Here is a 21,963-nt window from a genome sequence, read left to right as displayed (position 1 = left end):
TAATATTGAGAATACTGCCTTCTAGAAACATATTTATACTCTTAAACATATTTAAAGGTTTCAGTCATGTACCCCTTTCCTTCTACCCTCTAGGCTGAATATATTCACTTCCTCTAATATTTCCTGATATATTTTGTCTCTCAGCTCTTGCTTCATTTTTGTTGCCCATCTTTGGACTCTCTCAATCTTATGAATACATTTTTTTAAAGTGAGGTTTCCAGATGTGAACAGAGTATTTCAAATGGAGTCTGACTAAAAGCTACCTTAGCTCAATGTTAAGTAGCCATAATTAGGTCAGAGTTTCCTAGTTGATACAATCTAGGGTTATTTGTTAGCGACAGGTGTCCAGAACAAACAATAAGCCCTAATTTATATCTTTATGCACATATAATTTATATGTATACATTAAAACAGCTATCCAATTCTGAAACAGAAATATATTGACAGTTTCTACCTCTCACTGAAGGTTCCTCACTCATAATTACCAGCACACTTTGGCTCTGGCATTTGCTGTAAAGGAGATCAATGAAGATTCTGGGATTTTACCCAATGTTAGCCTTGGTTTCCATATCGCTACTCACTATCCTGTGGAAAGTACAACTTATCATTTAGCAATGGAATTTCTATCTACAAAGGATAAATTTATACCCAACTACAAATGCAATGACCAGACCAAAACAGTAGCTGTCATTGGAGGACCCCGTATTAACACCTGTCTCAGCATGGCAATCACTCTATACATCTACAAATTTCCCCAGGTGAGACAAAAAATGGATCAATATGAGAGGTTCACCAGCTATTTATTCTATTCAAAAGGAAGGTCACTGAAATGAAAATTTGAGCAAAAGAAGAAGATGAAGAAGAAGATCTTGAAAGGACTGTCCCTTTTTGCTTGATGAGCAACATTGCATATATCATGTATAACTAATTTTTAAGTACCTTATTTTTGCGTCCCAGTCAAACCCAGAGACTAGGAAATAAATGCACATGCATTGGAGGATGATGATGATGAATAATCTGTATTCATTAAACATGAAACTCAGAACTGAACATTGAAAAAGGCATCACAAATACCATAGACTGGTGCTGATGGTTGAAACGTGATGTATCGGTGGATTATGCGAGCAGATCCCATTATTACTAATATTGTTATTGTTATTATTAATTTTGAAAGAGATCCTTCATTCCTATGTTCTTCTGACTTTCTCCTTTTAGCTCTCATATGGAGCCATTCCATTGGTAAATACTGAAACAGCAATGTTTGTCAAATGGATGTTCCCAGAGGAAACCCATCAATTTAAAGCAATACTTCACTTATTGTTGCATTTTGCATGGACCTGGGTTGGGTTAGTTTCTCTGTTTGAGGAAGAAAGAGACAGATTCGTTCAAAAGAGGCTTTCCATGTTTTCAGAGAGAGGAATCTGCTTTGACTTTATAGAATGTTTTCCCCAGATGATGTATGGTAATGCAGCTGCTGAAATGATGGAAAACGCAGAAAAAATATACAAAGTGATTATGGAGAGTACGGTCACTGCAGTCATTTTAAGTGCTGAAATTACAGGCATGGTTGTTTTGAGACTAATAATCAATTTTTTCAATTATGATAATATTCCAAAAGAGAGAACATCCAAAGTTTGGATCATGACAGCCCAGATGGAATTCACATCCATTCCGATGCAAAGACACTTCCACATTGATTTTCTTCATGGTGCTCTTTCCTTTGCAATTCACTCAAAGGAGCTGACCGGATTCCAGGTATATATGAAGAAGAGAAACCCAAACTTAGAAAAAGACAATGGGTTTATAAGGGATTTCTGGAAAGATGCGTTTGAATGCTCATTCTCCAGTGATATTACCGATGAGAATGATGAAAGGATCTGCACTGGAGAAGAGAAGCTGGAGACTCTTCCTAATTCTGTCTTTGACACCACCATGAATGGACATAGTTACAGTGTCTATAATGCAGTCTTTGCTGTGGCACATGCTCTGAAGGCCATACACGCTTCCAAACTCAAAGGAGGTCGAGAAATGGATGAGAGGAGATGGAAGTTTTTCCTACAATCACCCTGGCAAGTAATGTTGGCTAATACAAAATTTGGGGAAATCATCAAGTACTAGAATAGGAGATAGGTTTTACGTTTTGTTTTATTTTGTTGTTTTGTTGTTAGGACACTTTACAGATAGTTTGAAAACTATATAGAAGTATTTGATATTTTCATATGAAAGAAAATATAAATATAATGCTTACATGTAGAGACAGTAAGAAATATGTAATATTTCAACTATGTCTAGACTGGTATGTGCAGGATCTCATTCAATCCATTATATTTGACAATTTTAAATGTTGCTGCTTGAAAATTGCTTTGCTTCTGTGTTACATTATTCTTCATTGGCTTAATTTTGGAGTTACTAAGATTATTTTTTTTGAATCAATTTTTATTGATTTTTTTTTCTTCACACCTACACCCACATATTTTATGAACAGAGTATTGGCCATATCATATCTTATACAACTTAACATATCCAAATACATTTTTACTTAGTTACAATTTCTGCCAGAATGTTCTTTTTCCATATTTTTAATCATATCTTAATATTTCTACGCTTGTTTATATAAACCACATCTTCTTTCGCCCTCAGCTTCTAATTTTTCCATTTTTACTGATATATATTCTCTTTTATTATTTTTTAGATAATTCAGTTTTTATCCTGATATGTTCAAATATGTTCGAGGTTGCTTTTATGTTTCATCTTTTTTGTTTTACAGCAATCTTTCTTCTCTTTCTCTTTCCTCTCCCTCCCTTCTTTTATCCTTCCTACTTTCTTCCCTCCTCTCCTACTCCTTCTCTACTTCCCCTTCCTTTCTCCCCCTCCTCCTTTCTTCCTCCCTATCTAAAACCTTCTCTCCTACTCTTATTTCCCCTCCCTTTCTTCCTCCCCTCTTCCCTTTTTTCTCTTTCTTTCTCTCCTTCTCCCTTTCTTCCATCTCTTTCCTCCTTCTTATCTCTCTCTATTGCTGTATTCATTTTCAATTCAATATTTTTCACTATGGTGTCCAGACAACCCCGGTTTTTCCTCCATTTATTGAGTATATTTCTCAGAATTCCCCTCATATATTTTTTTTAATTTATTAACAATGTATTTCAACTTATTCCATTTTGTCCTTACAACCTTTTAGTTAGTTCAACCTTCCACCTCTTATTTTCTTTAAATTATTATTCCCAGTTCAATAATTATTTTTCTCTTTCATTAACATACATCTTTTGCTAACATTTCAGGTTTGTTCAATTTTATATCTCACTTTCAATTATTTTCATCTATAAACCATTCTATCTTTCACATTTCATCTGCTGGTTTATTTTTCTTAAACAGTATACTTCTTTTTTTTTACCTCTTGCATATATTTCATTTCATCCTTACTTATACCATTTGCTAACTTTTCAGTTTTATATCTTAATTTCAATTAATTTCTTTGTTCTTTTCAATATTTAAAACATATTTCTTTACCATCCACTATTGTTCTCTCCAGCTGTTTAAACAAATACTTCTCCAGTAGTTTCCAATGGTGGTCTGAGTAATGCAATGCTTTTTTCCACCAGCAGATGTCTCTCTTCAATTCACAAATTCCCCCAGCAACAAAATGTCAATTGTTAATCCACAAAGATAATTACTTCCTATTCTTCAGTTAAATCCTTTTGTTGTTAAAGAATGCTTTTCCTCATTTTTCTTTTTCTTTTCTTTTGTTATTTTACTTTCTTCCAAGTCCAATTTTAAATCCAGGTGGAAAGTTTTCCTTTTAGGGCTTTAATCTTAATTTCCTCTTTACTTTCTGTTTTCCTTCCCTTTCTCCTTTTTCTCTCTTTCCTTCTCCCTTTCTTCCGTCTCTCTACTCCTTCTTATCTCGCTCTATTGCTGTGTTCATTTTCAATTCAATATTTTTCACTATGGTGTCCAGAAAACCCCGGTTTTTCCTTCATTTAGTAAGTGTATTTCTCAGAATTCCCCTCATATATTTTTTAAATTATTAACAATGTATTTCAACTTATTCCATTTTTACCTTACAACTTTTTAGTTAGTTCAACCTTCCACCTCTTATTTTCTTTAAATTCTTATTCCCAGTTCAATAATTATTTTTCTCTTTCATTAGCATACATTACTTGCTAACATTTCAATTTTGTTCAATTTTATATCTCACTTTCAATTATGTTCACCTATAAACCATTCTATCTTTCATATTTCATCTGCTGGTCTATTTTTCTTAAACAGTATACTTTTTTTTTACTTCTTGCATATATTTCATTTCATCCTTACTTATATCATTTGCTAACTTTTCAGTTTTATATCTTAATTTCTATTAATTTCTTCGTTCTTTTCAATATTTAAAACATATTTCTTTACCATCCACTATTGTTCTCTCCAGCTGTTTAAACAAATACTTCTCCAGTAGTTTCCAATGGTGGTCTGAGTAATGCAATGCTTTTTTCCACCAGCAGATGTCTCTCTTCAATTCACAAATTCCCCCAGCAACAAAATGTCAATTGTTAATCCACAAAGATAATTACTTCCTATTCTTCAGTTAAATCCTTTTGTTGTTAAAGAATGCTTTTCCTCATTTTTCTTTTTCTTTTTGTTATTTTTACTTTCTTCCAAGTCCAATTTTAAATCCAGGTGGAAAGTTTTCCTTTTAGGGCTTTAATCTTAAATTTCCTCTTTACTTTCTGTTTTCCTTCCCTTTGAATTCCTGCATGCCAATTAGCCACTAATTTAGGGTTGGGACTTCTTTCAAGCTTTAAAAATGTTTCCTTCTTACCTATGAGTTGGCCAATCACTCACCCGGTAACAATACTTCATTCAATCACCGCTCCTGCTCAAATCTTAGCCCAGTTGCCCCAGCTTGTAGCGGCCATTTCAGTGGCCGCTGCCCCCACCACAGAGTCAAAGAGCTGCCTCCAACCTATCGAGGAACTTGCCTGTTCCACTTGGTCTTCTGAGGCACCTCTCTTTCTCCACCCATCCCTTCAAGATGGTTCCAGTCCAAAGACCCCCCAACAGAGGTTTGTCTGGTTGGGTTTTCGCAAAGCTCATCGGAGCGTCATTATTTCCCAACCAGTATCGCTGCAACCGCTTCTGGTTTCTCCTGGAGTTACTAAGATTTGAAAGTCCCAAAGGTACTTTTTTTTTCTTGAAGGCATTTCACTTCAGTTCAGAACTGAATAAGATTCATGGATGAGTAATGAAATGTCTTCAAGGAAAAACAAAGGAAGTCCAGTTGTCTTTTGGAAAAGGATTTTTGGGACAACCATACCATGGATGATGATAACCTCTATAGACAGGAAATATTAAGGAGGAGGAGGAGGAGGAGGAGGAGGAGGAGGAGGAGGAGGAGGAACTTGGTTGATACCTAGGACCCTGGCAGTAACCCGTATCAATGATTATGTGAACCAAAGTACAGAAAAATTGCTACAGGCTGTAAAAACAGAGAACATTATAAAAACAACAGAGACAAAGGCAGAATATAAGGGAAAACAGCTGAATAACAGATTAAACAGATGGAAAACCAAAGCTTTGCATGGACAGCACTTGAAAAACATTGAAGGAAAATGTGATGACAACCTGACATGGGCATTGCTTAAGATGGGAATCATCAAGAAAGAAATGTAAGGTTTAATACTCGCTGCTCAAGAATAAGCACTACAAACTAATGCCATGAAAGCAAAGATACAAAAATCCACCGACAATCCAAACTGCCGACTTTGCAACAACAAAGTCAAAACTGTTTCACATTTAATATGTGAATGCAACAAAATCGCACACACTGATTAACAAAGCTAGACACGACCAAGTTGCTAAATTAATCCACTGATCATTATGTAAAAAATATGACTTGCTTGTCTCCAAAACGTCATGGGAACAAAAAGTGGAAAAAGTTATAGAAAACGAGAAGGTGAAGATCTTGTGGGACTTTTGAATACAGACGGATCGTCACTTGGAACACAACACACCAGATATCACAGTTGTCGAAAACCGAAACGTACAATTTATTGACATCACGGTACCAGGAGATGCCAGAATCAAAGAAAAAGAACTGGAAAAGAACTAGAAAAAAACCATGAAATATTGCGACCTGGCCATCGAAATTACACGGCTATGGATGAAACGTTTAACAGTGATACCCATTGTCATCGGAGCACTTGGTACCATGTACAAGAATTTTATAAAATACATCAACAAATTGCAGCTTCCTGCAATAACACCAGAAGAACTGCAAAAAACTATGCTACTTGGAACATAGTACATCTTAAGAAGGTTCTTGGTTGATACCTAGAATGCTGGCAGCAATCCATATCAACTATTAGTACCAGTCAATGTTATTTGTAATGCCTTTTTGAATGTTCAGTTGACTGAGTTTCATGTTTAATGAATAAAGCTGATAATAGTAATAGTAATAATGATGAAATGTGAAAATATGAACAGTGTTACTTCAAGTGAGTAGCAAATTTGTCAATAAATCGCATGAAGGAAATTTCAAGTTAAATTTGTTTTTGTGTTTTCAAAAAAATAACACGTGGAATTACCCCGGATGGAAAGCCCTCTTGTCGTAAAATTGTCTACCTTAGAGAATTCTGCCATTTTGTGGCAGAAAGCCGAATTCACAGATTCTGAAATGGTTAATCAAAGCAAATTGATCTCTCAGATCTCTCCCTTTCTGGATTTTGTGTTGGAATTCCCATCTGTTTTTCAGCTGAGAGTAGAAAATGCATTTGATAAACATATATTTCTTTTTCAGCTTAAAAGAGTATAGACCAAGGCAAAATTGAACAGCTTATGTTTTATTACGTCTAGCCCAAATATAAAGAAATAAATTGAAATATACCCATTTAAGAGCCTCGGTGGTGCAGTGGTTAGAGTGAAGTACTGCAGGTTACTTCTGCTGACTGCCAGTTTCCTTCAATTTGGCAGTTCAAATCTCACCAGGCTCAAGGTTGACTCAGCCTTCCATCCTTCCGAGATGGGTAAAATAAGAAACTAAATTATTGGGGGCAAGAGGCTGACTCTGTAAACGCTTTGAGAGGGCTGTAAAAGCAATGTGAAGCAGTATATAAGTCTAAGTGCTATTGCTATTCTCTTCAAAGATTCCCATTTCTTCTTCTTCTTCTTCTTCTTCTTCTTTTTGCTTTTTCTTCTTCTTTAGCTTCACTATTTTTTGCAACAAGTCTCCTTTAACAACAGTGCTGGAGAACAGGTTTCTTTTGGCCCCAATGGGGAATTAGAAACTGGATTTGACATTTTCAATTGGGTCACGTTTCCAAACAAGTCCTTTCTGAAAGTCCAAATTGGAAAGATTGACCCCATGGCTCCCTCAGAAAAGCTCCTCACCATTTCTGCCAAGGAAGCCATTTGGCCTCTCATGTTTAACCAGGTATGCCTCATTTTTTCCCTTTTCCTGAAATTATTAACCATGAATTGATGGAATAAATGATTAAACAATCACAATCACAATCACAGCATCCCTTGGACTAAACAAGCATGTAGCAGTCCATATTGTTAAGTTCGGGCAATGAGGAGGCAGGAGACAGTCATTGGTGACAACAGCTCTTAAGTTTATTGTGAGAACCCAACAACGAAATAGTAGAACAGTCCTCTTTATATAGTATTTGGGCTGAGGCACCAGCCAATCAGAAACGTGCTTTTTCCCCGCCCAAAATTTCCTCCGAAATTTCAAATACATAACACTCCTCCTCTCCCATAACACACTTAGTTCAGTATTTATATATTATTTACAAACGTGATCACGCAGGTAGCCGGGGCGTTTCCTGAGCCTGGCTAACCTGCGCAATTCATTCCCTGGTGGGGAGTCGAACTGGTCAGAGGGACTCTCTGTTCCTCCCAGCTCCTCCAATTGGCCCTCCGGGCCTGGATTAGGGGCAGATTCTTCCCTGCTGACTTCTGGTTGGACTGTGGGGAGTCGCTGGACTTCGCAACTCCCAGATAAGTCCTCCAGCCACTTCAGGCTTGAGTCAGCTGTTGGTGTAAACAATGGGCAGTCAGGGCCTGGTTGTTGTGTTTCTATTTTGACTTCTAGCCATTTTCATAGTTGGTCGATGTGCCTTTTTCAGACCCTCCCATCGCCCATATCAACCAAATAGGATTTGGGGCCAGTCACCTCTAAGATTGTTCCTGCCGACCAAAAGGGACCTTCACTGTAATTCCTGGTGAAGACAGGATCCCCTATTGTAAAAACCCTTGTTTTATCTCTTAGTGTCAGATACCCATCAGGGAAATAATTTGGATTTAATCTGTCTAATGGGCATCGAAGTCTCCTTCCCATTAACAACTCAGCTGGGCTGCGGCCGTTGGCCATGCAAGGTGTCCCATGCTGAACGGCCAAGAACGTGTCAATCTTGGCTTGCCAGTCCCCCCGGCTAATCCTGGACAGTGCCTCCTTGGCACTTCTTACAAAACGTTCTGCAAAGCCATTACTAGCTGGATGGAATGTCGCTGAGAGGGCATGTCGGATGCCCATTTCTGCCAAGTACCCTTCAAATTGAGTGGCAGTGAACTGAGGACCATTATCTGAGACTAATGTGTCCGGCAGACCATGTGTTACAAATAGTCACCACAATACCCTTATGACTGCTTTGGCAGTTGTGGTTTTCATCAATATTATTTCCAACCACTTGGAATATGCATCTACTATTATTAACAACGTTTGCCCATGGAAAGGGCCAGTGAAGTCTATGTGAATCCTAGACCATGGTCCCTGGGGTTTCTCCCTGGGGCCATTGGAGGTACTGGTCTAGAATTCTGGCAAGATTGGCATCTGCCTACCCGGTCACTAATGTCTTTGTCCATCTGGAGCCACCACACATAACTCCGTGCTAAACTTTTCATACGCTCAATGCCCGGATGTCCCACATGCAATAAATCCAATACATTTTCCCTCAAATGCAATGGGATAACAACTCTATCCCCCCATAACAAACATCCCCCTTGCACAGACAATTCAGAATGTTTGGTAGCAAACTGTTTAAAATCCTCGCCCGTTGCAATGGACCACCTCCTCTGTACCCAGCTGATTACAGTGCGAATAATAATGTCTTTAGTCAATGCCCTAGCCACTTCGGAGGAAGTGACTGGGCCAGTGTCCAAAGAGTTAATCAGCAGTATTGGGGTTCCCAGAGTCGGGTCTTGAATCGTGTCTGGCAAGGGACACCTGCTTAAAGCATCCGCGTGTCCCAATTCCTTGCACGGTTGGTAGGTCAGACGGTATGAATATGCTGCTAGAAATATGGTCCAGCGAGTCAATCTGGGAGACAGGGCAATCGGTGTAGAGCGGTCTCCCGCCAACAAACCCAACAATGGCCGATGGTCAGTAACAATGTCAAAATGCCTCCCAAACAAATATTCGTGAAATTTTTTAACACCCGAAACTATGGCCAGAGCTTCTCGGTCTAATTGACTATAATTTCTCTCAGCTCCCGATAAAGTGCGGAGAAATAGGCAATGGGGGCTTCTGTCCCATTAGGCAATTTGTGACTGAGAACAGTTCCCACACCATAGGGTGATGCATCACATACCAGAACAAGAGGCAAAGACCCATTATATTGAATTAATAGACTGTCATTAGACAGTAGCCTTTTTATAGATTCAAAAGCTGCGAATTCAGTCTTACCCCAAGTCCATGGGGTATTTTTAGCAGGCAGTCTGTGCAGTGGTTCAGCCACAATTGCCTTGTCTTTTAAAAAGACCACATAAAAGTTCAAAAGCCCTAGAAAGGCTTGTAACTCCACTTTGTTTTTTGGTGGGGGAGCCTTCCAAATTGCCTGTACTTGCTCTCTGTTGGATGGATACCAGCCTTATCTATCCGATATCCCAAAAATTCGACTGAGGGCACTCCAATTTGACATTTGTTGAGCTTGACTTTAAGTCTAGCAGCTCTGAAAATGGTCAGCACCCTTCGCAGTTTTTCTCGTAGTTCTTCCATGTTACTAGCTGACATCAAAACGTCATTAAAATAGGGTACTACACCAGTAGACCCTGCAATAAATGTTCCATGAGGTTATCAAACAGGCCGGGGGCAACGCTGACTCCAAACTGGAGTCTGGTACACTTAAACTATGTGTTACTATTGTCTGGGCCTCAGCTGTTGCATTATCAACAGGCAACCGCTGATATGCCTGAGCCAAATCAAGCTTGGCAAAGATTTGCCCTGGTCCCAGTGAATACAGCAAATGTTGGACTATGGGGACAGGGTGTGCACTTTTCTGCAATGCCTTATTTGGCATTGCCTTGTAATCGGCACAAATACGGACAGATCCGTCTGGTTTAACTGGTGTTACTATCGGTGTCTCCCAGTTGGCGTGGTCGACCAGAATTAAGATGCCCTGTTTCACTAGCTTATCCAGTTCTTTATCAATTTTGGGTTTCAGGGCAAAAGGAACCCCCTCCTGGCCTTGAGCCGAATTGGAGCTACTTTTGGGTCCAAATTAAATGAAATGGGGGTCCCTACATACTTGTCCAGGCTGTCCTGGAATACGTCTTCAAATTCCTGGAGCAGCTCCTCTCTCAGGTCGCCTCCAACACTGTAGACTCCGGTGATGTCCATCCCAAGGGCCCGGAACCAATCGAGATCTAGCAAACTAGGCAAATGTCCATCTATGATGGTGACTGGTAGCGATTTCTTATATTGTCCATATTTTACTCGAGCTGCGGTGATGCCTTGGACAGGGATCTGGTTTCCTTGATAATCCTGGATTCTTAGTCTCTGAGGTTGCAATTGGCGTTTTGCAATGCTTTGAAGGTCTTTGGTGATCGTATCCCAGGACATGATAGTGATCAAAGATCCGGTATCGACTTCCATTTTACACGGCACCCCTTCTATGCAGACTCTTGTAAAAATCTTTTTTGTGGTTTTGTGGCTTGGCCAACTTGTACTGTTGTGTGGTTGGACATCGTGCCCTTTTTGTTTGAGCCAATAGGTGGCTGTTTCGCGGAGCTTGGATTCTGTTGATACGTTGGTTTAAATTCGGCTCTGGACTTTTGGCGGCATGGCTGGAGAGCTCAACACACCCATGCTAGGTGCCCCTTTCTGTCACATCTACGGCAGATGGCTTCTTTAAACCGACAATTTGCCTCTGGTGATGGCCTCCGCAACTCGTGCACTCATCATTGTCACTTCTTTCCGATTTCCCTGTTTGGAGAACCTCTTCCTCACTCTTGCCATCACACTCATACTGGATTTCCTCACTGTGGACTAGTGTCGCTTTAGCGGATGAACTCAACGATGTTGGTTTTTGTAATGTTTCAGCAGCTTTAGTGGAAAGTTCATGTGCTCTAGCTTCATCTAGGGCAATATTGAGTCAGGTTATTTTTGGCGAGGAGTCGCCTCTGCAAACAAATGTCCCGTACTCTAAGTCCCTATATTCACAGTGGGTCACGGCTTTTCTCAATGCAGCCATATAAACACTGATCGATTCGCCCTTGCATTGGACTCTCTGTCGGAGTTCATATCTCTGCACGAACTTCGATGGTACCGGGGCATAGTGCGCTATGAGTTTCATCTGTAACACTGGCCAGGGCACTAACTGGATAGGCGTTGGCTCCGATAACGATTTGACGGTGTCAAATACTTCTGGCCCGCAATGGCTTAAGAAGTATGTGCGCTTCCGATTGTCCGATACCCCTTGCAACTCGTTAGCCTCAAGGAAGCATTCAAAACGAGCCATGTATGATCCCCACTTCTCTTTGGCTGGGTTAAATGGCACTGGCAGAGTGTAGTTAGTCATTTTGATTTGTTCTATGTGACCACCCTATAACTGGCTGGGTTCTAAGCTGATTTCCAAATCAGCTCTTTTTCCTGGTCTCACTGCCAACCTCATCCCACCTTCGTCGCCAATGTTAAGTTTGGGCAATGAGGAGGCAGGAGACAGTCACTGGTGACAACAGCTCTTAAGTTCATTGTGAGAACCCAGCAACGAAATAGCAGAACAGTCCTCCTTATATAGTATTTGGGCTGAGGCAAACCAACAGAAGAATAAGTGCACGCATTGAAGAACACAAGAACTCAGTCAAAAAAGAGGAACCAACTTCTTCCCTGGTCCAACACCTTAAAGCCACTGGACATGATATTGACTTTAAAAAGACCAGAAGTATTGCCAGAACTGAACACTTTAACAACAGAATAATCATAGAAGCCATCGAGATAGAAAAACGCCCACAAGCATAAACAAACGAGATAATACCTCCCGCCTACCAGCCATTTGGAAACCCGCCCTTATTGACAAATGAGTCCCTAACACGAGGAATGACACCAGACCCACACTCACGAGGTCCACAGGATGTCACCACCACATCCACCCAGAAAGCAGACCCAAACCCACACTGATCAGGAAGCATGACCAAGAACCAGAAGCCAGACCGCAGCTGTAACATTAGCCATTTCAAACCCCTCCAATCCATACATGCAGCAGACTGACACCCACTATGAACATGTAACACGACCACAAACACGAAGCCAAACAGCAGCAGTGCAGCTCACCAGCTCAAATCCCCCTGCAACTCAGACTAATTTGAGCACAACCAAGCCCCCACTCAAACAGGACATACCCCCAGCCAATCAGAGCACAGCCAAGCTCCCACCCAATCAGTTCAAACCCCACTAAAACCCAAGACAGAGAACAAGAAAACGGCACAGCCCTCCTCCCATATATAAAAGGCACCACAGACAAAATCAGCAAGATCCTCCACAAAAATAACATCAAGACAGCATTCTGCACAAACCAAAAATATCCACCATCCTAAGAAACCCCACAGACAAAATTGAGTTAGAAAATCAAGGAGTATATGAAATCCCATGCACCGCCTGCCCCACCACATACATCGGACAAACCAACAGAAGAATAAGTGCACGCATTGAAGAACACAAGAACTCAGACAAAAAAGAGGAACCAACTTCTTCCTGGTCCAACACTTTAAAGTCAATATCATGTCCTGTGTTGGTGGGGCAGGCGGTGCATGGGATTTCATATACTCCTTGATTTTCTAACTCAATTTTGTCTTTGGGGTTTCTTAGGATGGTGGATGCTGTTTGTGCTCAGTTTGTCTGTGTTGGTGGGGCAGGCGGTGCATGGGATTTCATATACTCCTTGATTTTCTAACTCAATTTTGTCTTTGGGGTTTCTTAGGATGGTGGATACTTTTCTGTTTGTGCAGAATGCTGTCTTGATGTTGTGTTTGTGGAGGATCTTGCTGATTCTGTCTGTGGTGCCTTTTATATATGGGAGGAGGGCTGTGCCGTTTTCTTGTTCTCTGTCTTGGATTTTAGTGGGGGGTTCTTTTTGGATTAGTTTGGTAATCTTATTTCTCTGGAATCGCACTCTCACACCACCACCCAGCACAGATCAACTCCGTAGCCAAGACACTCATCTCTAGAACAAAACGCTTAGCTGACGAACAACACCTAAAAACCGAACTACACACTCTCACAAACGTACTAACATCCAATGGATTCCAGAGAAATAAGATTACCAAACTAATCCAAAAAGAACCCCCCACTAAAACCCAAGACAGAGAACAAGAAAACGGCACAGCCCTCCTCCCATATATAAAAGGCACCACAGACAAAATCAGCAAGATCCTCCACAAACATAACATCAAGACAGCATTCTGCACAAACCAAAAAATATCCACCATCCTAAGAAACCCCAAAGACAAAATTGAGTTAGAAAATCAAGGAGTATATGAAATCCCATGCACCGCCTGCCCCACCACATACATTGGACAAACCAACAGAAGAATAAGTGCACGCATTGAAGAACACAAGAACTCAGTCAAAAAAGAGGAACCAACTTCTTCCCTGGTCCAACACCTTAAAGCCACAGGACACGATATTGACTTTAAAGTGTTGGACCAGGGAAGTTAGTTCCTCTTTGAATGAGTTCTTGTGTTCTTCAGTGCCTCAGTTTCTCCAATGTGGGGCAGGCGGTGCATGGGATTTCATATACTCCTTGATTTTCTAACTCAATTTTGTCTTTGGGGTTTCTTAGGATGGTGGATACTTTTCTGTTTGTGCAGAATGCTGTCTTGATGTTGTGTTTGTGGAGGATCTTGCTGATTCTGTCTGTGGTGCCTTTTATATATGGGAGGAGGGCTGTGCCGTTTTCTTGTTCTCTGTCTTGGATTTTAGTGGGGGGTTCTTTTTGGATTAGTTTGGTAATCTTATTTCTCTGGAATCGCACTCTCACACCACCACCCAGCACAGATCAACTCCGTAGCCAAGACACTCATCTCTAGAACAAAACGCTTAGCTGACGAACAACACCTAAAAACCGAACTACACACTCTCACAAACGTACTAACATCCAATGGATTCCAGAGAAATAAGATTACCAAACTAATCCAAAAAGAACCCCCCACTAAAACCCAAGACAGAGAACAAGAAAACGGCACAGCCCTCCTCCCATATATAAAAGGCACCACAGACAAAATCAGCAAGATCCTCCACAAAAATAACATCAAGACAGCATTCTGCACAAACCAAAAAATATCCACCATCCTAAGAAACCCCAAAGACAAAATTGAGTTAGAAAATCAAGGAGTATGTGAAATCCATGCACCGCCTTCCCCACCACATACATCGGACAAACCAACAGAAGAATAAGTGCACGCATTGAAGAACACAAGAACTCAGTCAAAAAAGAGGAACCAACTTCTTCCCTGGTCCAACACCTTAAAGCCACAGGACACGATATTGACTTTAAAAAGACCAGAACTATCGCCAAAACCGAACACTTTAACAACAGAATAATCAGAGAAGCCATTGAGATAGAAAAACGCCCACACAGCATGAACAAACGAGATGATACCTCCCGCCTACCAGCCATTTGGAAACCCGCCCTTATTGACAAACGAGTCCCTAACACAAGGAATGACACCAGACCCACACTCACGAGGTCCACACAGGATGTCACCACCACACATCCACCCAGAAAGCAGACCCAAACCCACACTGATCAGGAAGCACGACCAAAGACCAGAAGCCAGACCGCAGCTGCAACATTAGCCATTTCAAACCCCTCCAATCCATACATACAGCAGAAAGACACCCACTATGAAGATGTAGCACGACCACGACCACGAAGCCAAACAACAGCAGTGCAGCTCACCAGCTCAAATCCCCCTGCAAATCAGACTAATCTGAGCACAACCAAGCCCCCACCAACACAGGACACACCCCCAGCCAATCAGAGCACAAAAACCCCATCCAATCAGAGCACAATAGCTCCCACCCAATCAGTTCAAACCCCACTAGCAGTTAAAGGAAGAAACAGCTGCAATCCACATTGCTCCCAGAAGCACGAAGCTGAAGCCTGAAGATGACGAATGAGACTTAAACGCCGCCAAGACACTTCCAATTTACGCGGGAGAAAACCCGAATAACCAAAGACCTACATACAAACACCCGCGAAAACCTCAGAAAACAAATATATATATATATATATATATATATATATATATATATATATATATATATATATATCTTTATATATATAAAGACCTATATATATAGGTCCTTGGTTGTTCGGGTTTTCTCCCGTGTAAAATTGGAAGTGTCTTGGCGACGTTTCGACGAAGTCTCATTCGTCATCTTCAGGCTTCAGCTTCGTGCTTCTGGGAGCAATGTGTGATCGCAGCTGTTTCTTCCTTTTAACTGCTAGTGGGGGTTTGAACTGATTGGGTGGGAGCTTGGCTGTGCTCTGATTGGATGGGGGTCTTAGTCTACAAGAAACCCAATGGCTCCCTAGGACACACCATCTACCAGAAGAAAACACACACAAACCGCTATCTGCATGCACTCTCACACCACCACCCAGCACAGATCAACTCCGTAGCCAAGACACTTATCTCTAGAACAAAATGCTTAGCTGACGAACAACACCTAAAAACCGAACTACACACTCTCACAAACGTACTAACATCCAATGGATTCCAGAGAAATAAGATTACCAAACTAATCCAAAAAGAACCCCCCACTAAAACCCAAGACAGAGAGCAAGAAAATGGCACAGCCCTCCTCCCATATATAAAAGGCACCACAGACAGAATCAGCAAGATCCTCCACAAACATAACATCAAGACAGCATTCTGCACAAACCAAAAATATCCACCATCCTAAGAAACCCCAAAGACAAAATTGAGTTAGAAAATCAAGGAGTATATGAAATCCCATGCACCGCCTGCCCCACCACATACATTGGACAAACCAACAGAAGAATAAGTGCACGATTGAAGAACACAAGAACTCATTCAAAAAGAGGAACCAACTTCTTCCTGGTCCAACACTTTAAAGTCACAGGACACGATATTGACTTTAAAAAGACCAGAACTATCGCCAAAACTGAACACTTTAACAACAGAATAATCAGAGAAGCCATCGAGATAGAAAAACGCCCACACAGCATGAACAAACGAGATGATACCTCCCGCCTACCAGCCATTTGGAAACCTGCCCTTATTGACAAACGTGTCCCTAACACGAGGAATGACACCAGACCCACACTCACGAGGTCCACACAGGATGTCACCACCACACATCCACCCAGAAAGCACACCCAAACCCACACTGATCAGGAAGCACGACCAAGGACCAGAAGCCAGACCGCAGCTGCAACATTAGCCACTTCAAACCCCTCCAATCCATACATGCAGCAGACTGACACCCACTACGAAGATGTATATATATATATATATATATATATTTCTGAGGTTTTCGTGGGTGTTTGACCCATATATATATATACACATATACATACACACACACACACACACACACACACACACACACACACACTCACACACACAAACACAAACACACACACATACATACATACATACATACACACATTCGTAGGTTTTCACGGGTATAAGTATGTAGGTCTTGGCATTTTCGGGTCTTTTCCCATGTAAGGTTGAGAGTATCTTAGCGACGTTTCTACAAAGTCTCACTCATCATCTTCAGGCTGGTGTTTCAGCTCCATGCTTGTGTGAGCACGATGCCGAAAGCACCAGCCTGAAGATGATGATGATGATGGTGATGATGATGATGATGATGATGATGATAATATCAGAGTTGGAAGGGACCTTGGAGGTCTTCTAGTCCAACCCCCTGCCCAGGCAGGAAACCCTAAACCATTTCAGACAAATGGCTATCCAACATTTTCTTAAAAATTTCCAGTGTTGGAGCATTTACAACTTCTGCAGGCAATTTGTTCCACTTATTGATTGTTCTAACTGTCAGGAAATTTCTCCTTAGTTATGATGAGTGAGACCTCATCGAAACGTCGCCAAGATACTCTCAATCTTATATGGGAAAAGACCCCAAAATGCCAAGACCTACACACACACACACACACACACACACACACACACACACACACACACACACACATATATATTCAAAAATATATGATTCAAAAGCAAAGAATTTCTGCTGAGGATTCTGTCTCTATCTCTCAATATCTAATCTAATCTAATCTATCTTTTATTTAATTATGTAATCATAATGCCACAGCATTCTAATAAAATACAAAATTCATTAAAGAAGAGGATGCATATAATTTTTGTTCTAAAAATAAATTAAAAGCTAATCAGTAAGGCAAGGAATATAGATATTTGATTTGATTTGACACGAATCAAAAATGGGGCCTCAAGGAGAGCAAATAATTCCCTCAACATTGTCAAACTATTTACTAAGTCTGCACTACTATTAATCTTCTCATCATTCCCACCACCCATCTCCTTCCACTTATAACTGTACGACTGTAAATTTGTTGCTTACGATTTATACTGATATTGTTTCCTGATTGCTTGAGTATATGGACCAAGACAAATTCCTTGGTCATACTTGGCCAATAAAAAATTCTATTCTATTCTATTCTATTCTATTCTGTTCTGTTCTGTTCTGTTCTGTTCTGTTCTGTTCTGTTCTATGAGGGATCCAGAGTTAAAGATTTTTCCACATTGCTTCCAACTGATCTTTAGAATATAATTATTGGGAATGATCAATCAATTAATGTCATATTCAGTAGTGAATTTAGACCAGGAAGAAAACTGGAAATTACAACACCAATATTTGGATTATATATGAAGAGTTTGCATATCTGTAAGTGATGAAAAGAATAATTCACCAAAAATACATTCTTTCTTTGGAATTCTGATTTTATTTATGAACAGGCATTACCTCTTTCCATCTGTAACAAGGAATGTTCTCTTGGCCATAGCAAGATAAAAGTGGAAGGGAAATTATCTTGCTGCTATGACTGTAAAATATGTCCAGAAGGGAAGATTGCTGATCAATTGGGTAAGCAAAGGATTATATTAAATGTACCAATAATGTAATAAATCTAAAGGGTTTATTTTTAATAAATATTATGGTGATTGAAAATATTAAGTTTTGCAACATATTTAATTTTTTTTTTCATACTTCAGTGAGCTATTTGATGATAAAACCAATTAATGGTAGTTCATTCTAACTTGGAGTAACCGTAGACTTCTCAGATTTGAATTATTACTTCTTATGTTTCCTTGACAAATTATAAACAGTTTTTTCCAGAATGCTTTGAATAGAATAGAATAGAATAGAATAGAATAGAATAGAATAGAATAGAATAGAATAGAATAGAATAGTCATTACTTTCTGGAAGTAAAGGTAATTTTACAGTGGTCATTTTTTCATAGTTTTTACTTTTTTTACTTCCTACTCTACCCAAATGATTGATCGATTGGTTGGTTGGTTGGTTGGTTAATTGATTGATTGATTCAGTCTGGAATGTATATGGGTTGCCAATCTCATATAATAAACCTCAGTGGCTTACCAAAACCTTTAGAAAAACAAACAATAATTTAAAAAATCATCCATGCCACTAGGTACCAGACACATCAGGCTTCTGAACCAATCCCCATTCTAGCCTAACACTTTAGGTGAACAACACGGTCTTCCCAGCCTGCTACAAGGATAAGAGGGCAGGGAAGCTAAATAATTCAAATGGAAAAGTATTGGAAAAGGTTGGACACTATAGACCAGATAAAACTCCCAACTCCCTGGTGACAACATTTAATACAAAAGATCTGGAGCGTGCCTACCTGTCAGACTTATTGAGTAAGACAGGTACCATTGAAGAAAGGGGGTCTCACCTATAATTTGGCCTAATGACATTCAGGGATTTAATGGTGATAACCAGAAAATTGAATTGCATAGAGTAATCAACTTGGAACCATGTCCATTAAGTGCATGTCCACTGCAATGCAAACCAGTTATGCTTTTGAAATGGTCTTCAAGGGCAGCACCATATAAAGGTCATTCCAGTAATGAAACTGGGATCTCATTAAGTCTACAGAATTCGGTAAAATTGGAACATACTGAAAATGAAATGATGAGATAATGTTTCTATGAATGGTTTCTTTTTCAGACTTGGATGACTGTTTCCCTTGTCCACAGGATCAATATCCAAACAAGGATAAGGATAGTTGCCTTCCAAAACGTATAATTTATTTAACTTATCAAGAACCTTTGGGGATGTCTTTGGAAGTGATTGGAGTCTCCTTTTCTGTCATCTCAGCTGTGGTGCTCAGGATATTCATTCAACATCGGGACACACCTATTGTGAAAGCCAATAATAGAAATCTCACTTATAGCCTTCTTGCGGCTCTCCTGCTCTCTTTCCTTTGTACTTTGCTCTTCATTGGGCAACCTGACCAAATGAAATGTCTCTTGCGACAAACTGCTTTTGGAGTCATCTTCTCTGTAGTTCTTTCTTGTATATTGGGGAAAACAATCATAGTGGTCCTTGCTTTCATGGCCACCAAGCCCGGATCCAAAATGCGAAAATGGGTGGGGAATAAGCTGGCTTTTTCTATTGTCCTATCTTGCTCCCTGACACAATTCTGCATTTGTGTGGTGTGGATCACAATTTCTCCTCCCTTCCCAGATTCTGACATGCACTCCATGGCTGAAGAAATTGTTCTGCAATGTAATGAAGGTTCAACCACTATGTTTTATACAGTTCTTGGCTTTCTGGGTTTCTTGACTGCTGTCAGTTTCACTGTGGCCTTCCTAGCTAGGAATTTGCCTGACAGCTTTAATGAAGCCAAATTTATTACCTTCAGCATGTTGGTCTTTTGCAGTGTCTGGGTGTCGTTTGTTCCCACCTATTTGAGTACCAAGGGAAAATATATGGTAGCTGTGGAGATTTTCTCCATTTTGGCTTCAGCAGCTGGATTACTGCTCTGCATATTTTCCCCCAAATGCTATATCATTGTTCTGAGACCTAATCTGAATAAGAAGGAGCAACTAATGAAAAAATGAAACTGATTTTAACACCATATCCCTTGAATGAAACCTAATTGGTTGGTTTTAGCATATAGAGATTTTTTTCTTGCCCAATTTGAAGTTCAGCCTTTTTCTGTCCATCACCACATCAATAGGACATACAAATCAAGTATGGACATTGGACTTAAGTTCACTTCAGAACCTAGAATATTCCCTTAATCTTTTTTGTAATGTTAGATAATGAGTCTGAGCCCTGATCAAAATAGATATAAGAAGATATAATGTGGATGAATGTAAAAAAAAATTGATTTAAATCCTGCAGCCCATGAACTTCACTGTTAAAATAAGATATTCCTCTGTAAAAGAAAGTCAGGGCATAAGAAAGAGATTCAGAATATTTTTTCCTCAATTTTGCTAAGAATAAGCTGATCTTCAGAATACTTTTGAGAGATTTTCAAGGTTTTTTCACATTTACTTCACTAAAAATAAAGGTCATTCCACAAATGCAAGGGATTCCTATTTTTCACCCTCCAACATTTGAAAGCGTGACGGAAAGCAATAATATGACTGTCTATTTCATCATTTTTTCTGCTTCTCTAGAGAAACAGAAGAACTTATGTGAACATAATGTCAGACTCCATCTCTTATCAGCCAGACAAGGTACAAGAGAAGTCAGCCAATCAAGGTCTTGAACATATACAGCCCCCAGCCTCAGGACGTTTTGTGAAATTTGTAGAGCCAAGCTGACACATGATACTCTCTCCTGAAAATGAATGGTTTCAACATTTTAAATGAGCCCCACCCCCTTGATGCCAGTAGCTTCATCTTGTCAGAAAATTTGCACCAACCACAGATTCATTCTCTAGTGTGGGCAATCTATGTGCTTCTGAAACATCAGTTTTTTAAACTCGATCCTTGGCCTATTCTAGTGTGCAGTGAATCAGTTTTTGACTAATCTCTATCCTGGAAGATCTTTCTAACCCATACCTGGTCCATAGTTACCATATTCTGTGCCCTGCTTAGCTTGAAGGGTGACATCCAGCAACTTAAATTGCAACTAGTGGAATTAGACATAATCCATGTAGCTCCTGAAGTAGTTTTATTATATAAATTAAAAACATGAGATTGTTTAGCAATTCTGTATTTGTGTATCCTTATTTCTTCTCTTTCTATCCCTAATCCTATATGGATAATGACATCTTTTTAAAGACATGCAATTTTTCATATAGTTTTTAACTTGAAAGTTGATGTATGAATAGTATGCGTACCTCACATCTTTCACTCTCTGTCTCTCTCCTAGACACACACATTTTATTTTACTTTATTTTATTTATTTATTTATTTATTTATTTATTTGTCAATCACATATAAGACAACAGGTAAAAGTATAAATATAATTTGGATACGTGAAAGAGTAAGTAAAAAAAAAGGAATGTTAGGACAGGGACGGTAGGCATGCGGGTGCACTTGTGCACACCGCTTACAGACCTCTTAGGAATTGGGTGAGGTCAACAATAGACAGTTTAAGCTTAAACTTTTGGGGGTTTGGGGAAGAAACTACGGAGTAAGGTAGTGCATTCCAGGCATTGACCACTCTATGTCTGAAGTCATATTTTCTGCAATCAAGTTTGAAGCAG

At 39.8% G+C, this 21,963-nt stretch overlaps 1 protein-coding gene across 1 annotated transcript; it reads left to right on the top strand.

Annotated features, from left to right (window-relative positions):
• Nucleotides 1–1,272: 1,272 nt before the first annotated feature.
• On the top strand, nucleotides 1,273–20,362 carry LOC131198737 (vomeronasal type-2 receptor 26-like). Its single transcript, XM_058183708.1, has 4 exons — nucleotides 1,273–2,073; nucleotides 7,193–7,420; nucleotides 18,232–18,358; nucleotides 19,467–20,362. Exons 1-4 carry the CDS (start codon nucleotides 1,273–1,275, stop codon nucleotides 20,360–20,362), a joined length of 2,052 nt encoding a protein of 683 aa, XP_058039691.1.
• Nucleotides 20,363–21,963: the final 1,601 nt, after the last annotated feature.

The sequence above is a fragment of the Ahaetulla prasina genome, chromosome 4, assembly GCF_028640845.1.
Source record: "Ahaetulla prasina isolate Xishuangbanna chromosome 4, ASM2864084v1, whole genome shotgun sequence".
In the NCBI taxonomy this organism is placed as follows: domain Eukaryota; kingdom Metazoa; phylum Chordata; class Lepidosauria; order Squamata; family Colubridae; genus Ahaetulla; species Ahaetulla prasina.
Note: the sequence above shows the minus strand (reverse complement) of the source record. Positions and strands in the feature narration are given on the sequence as shown.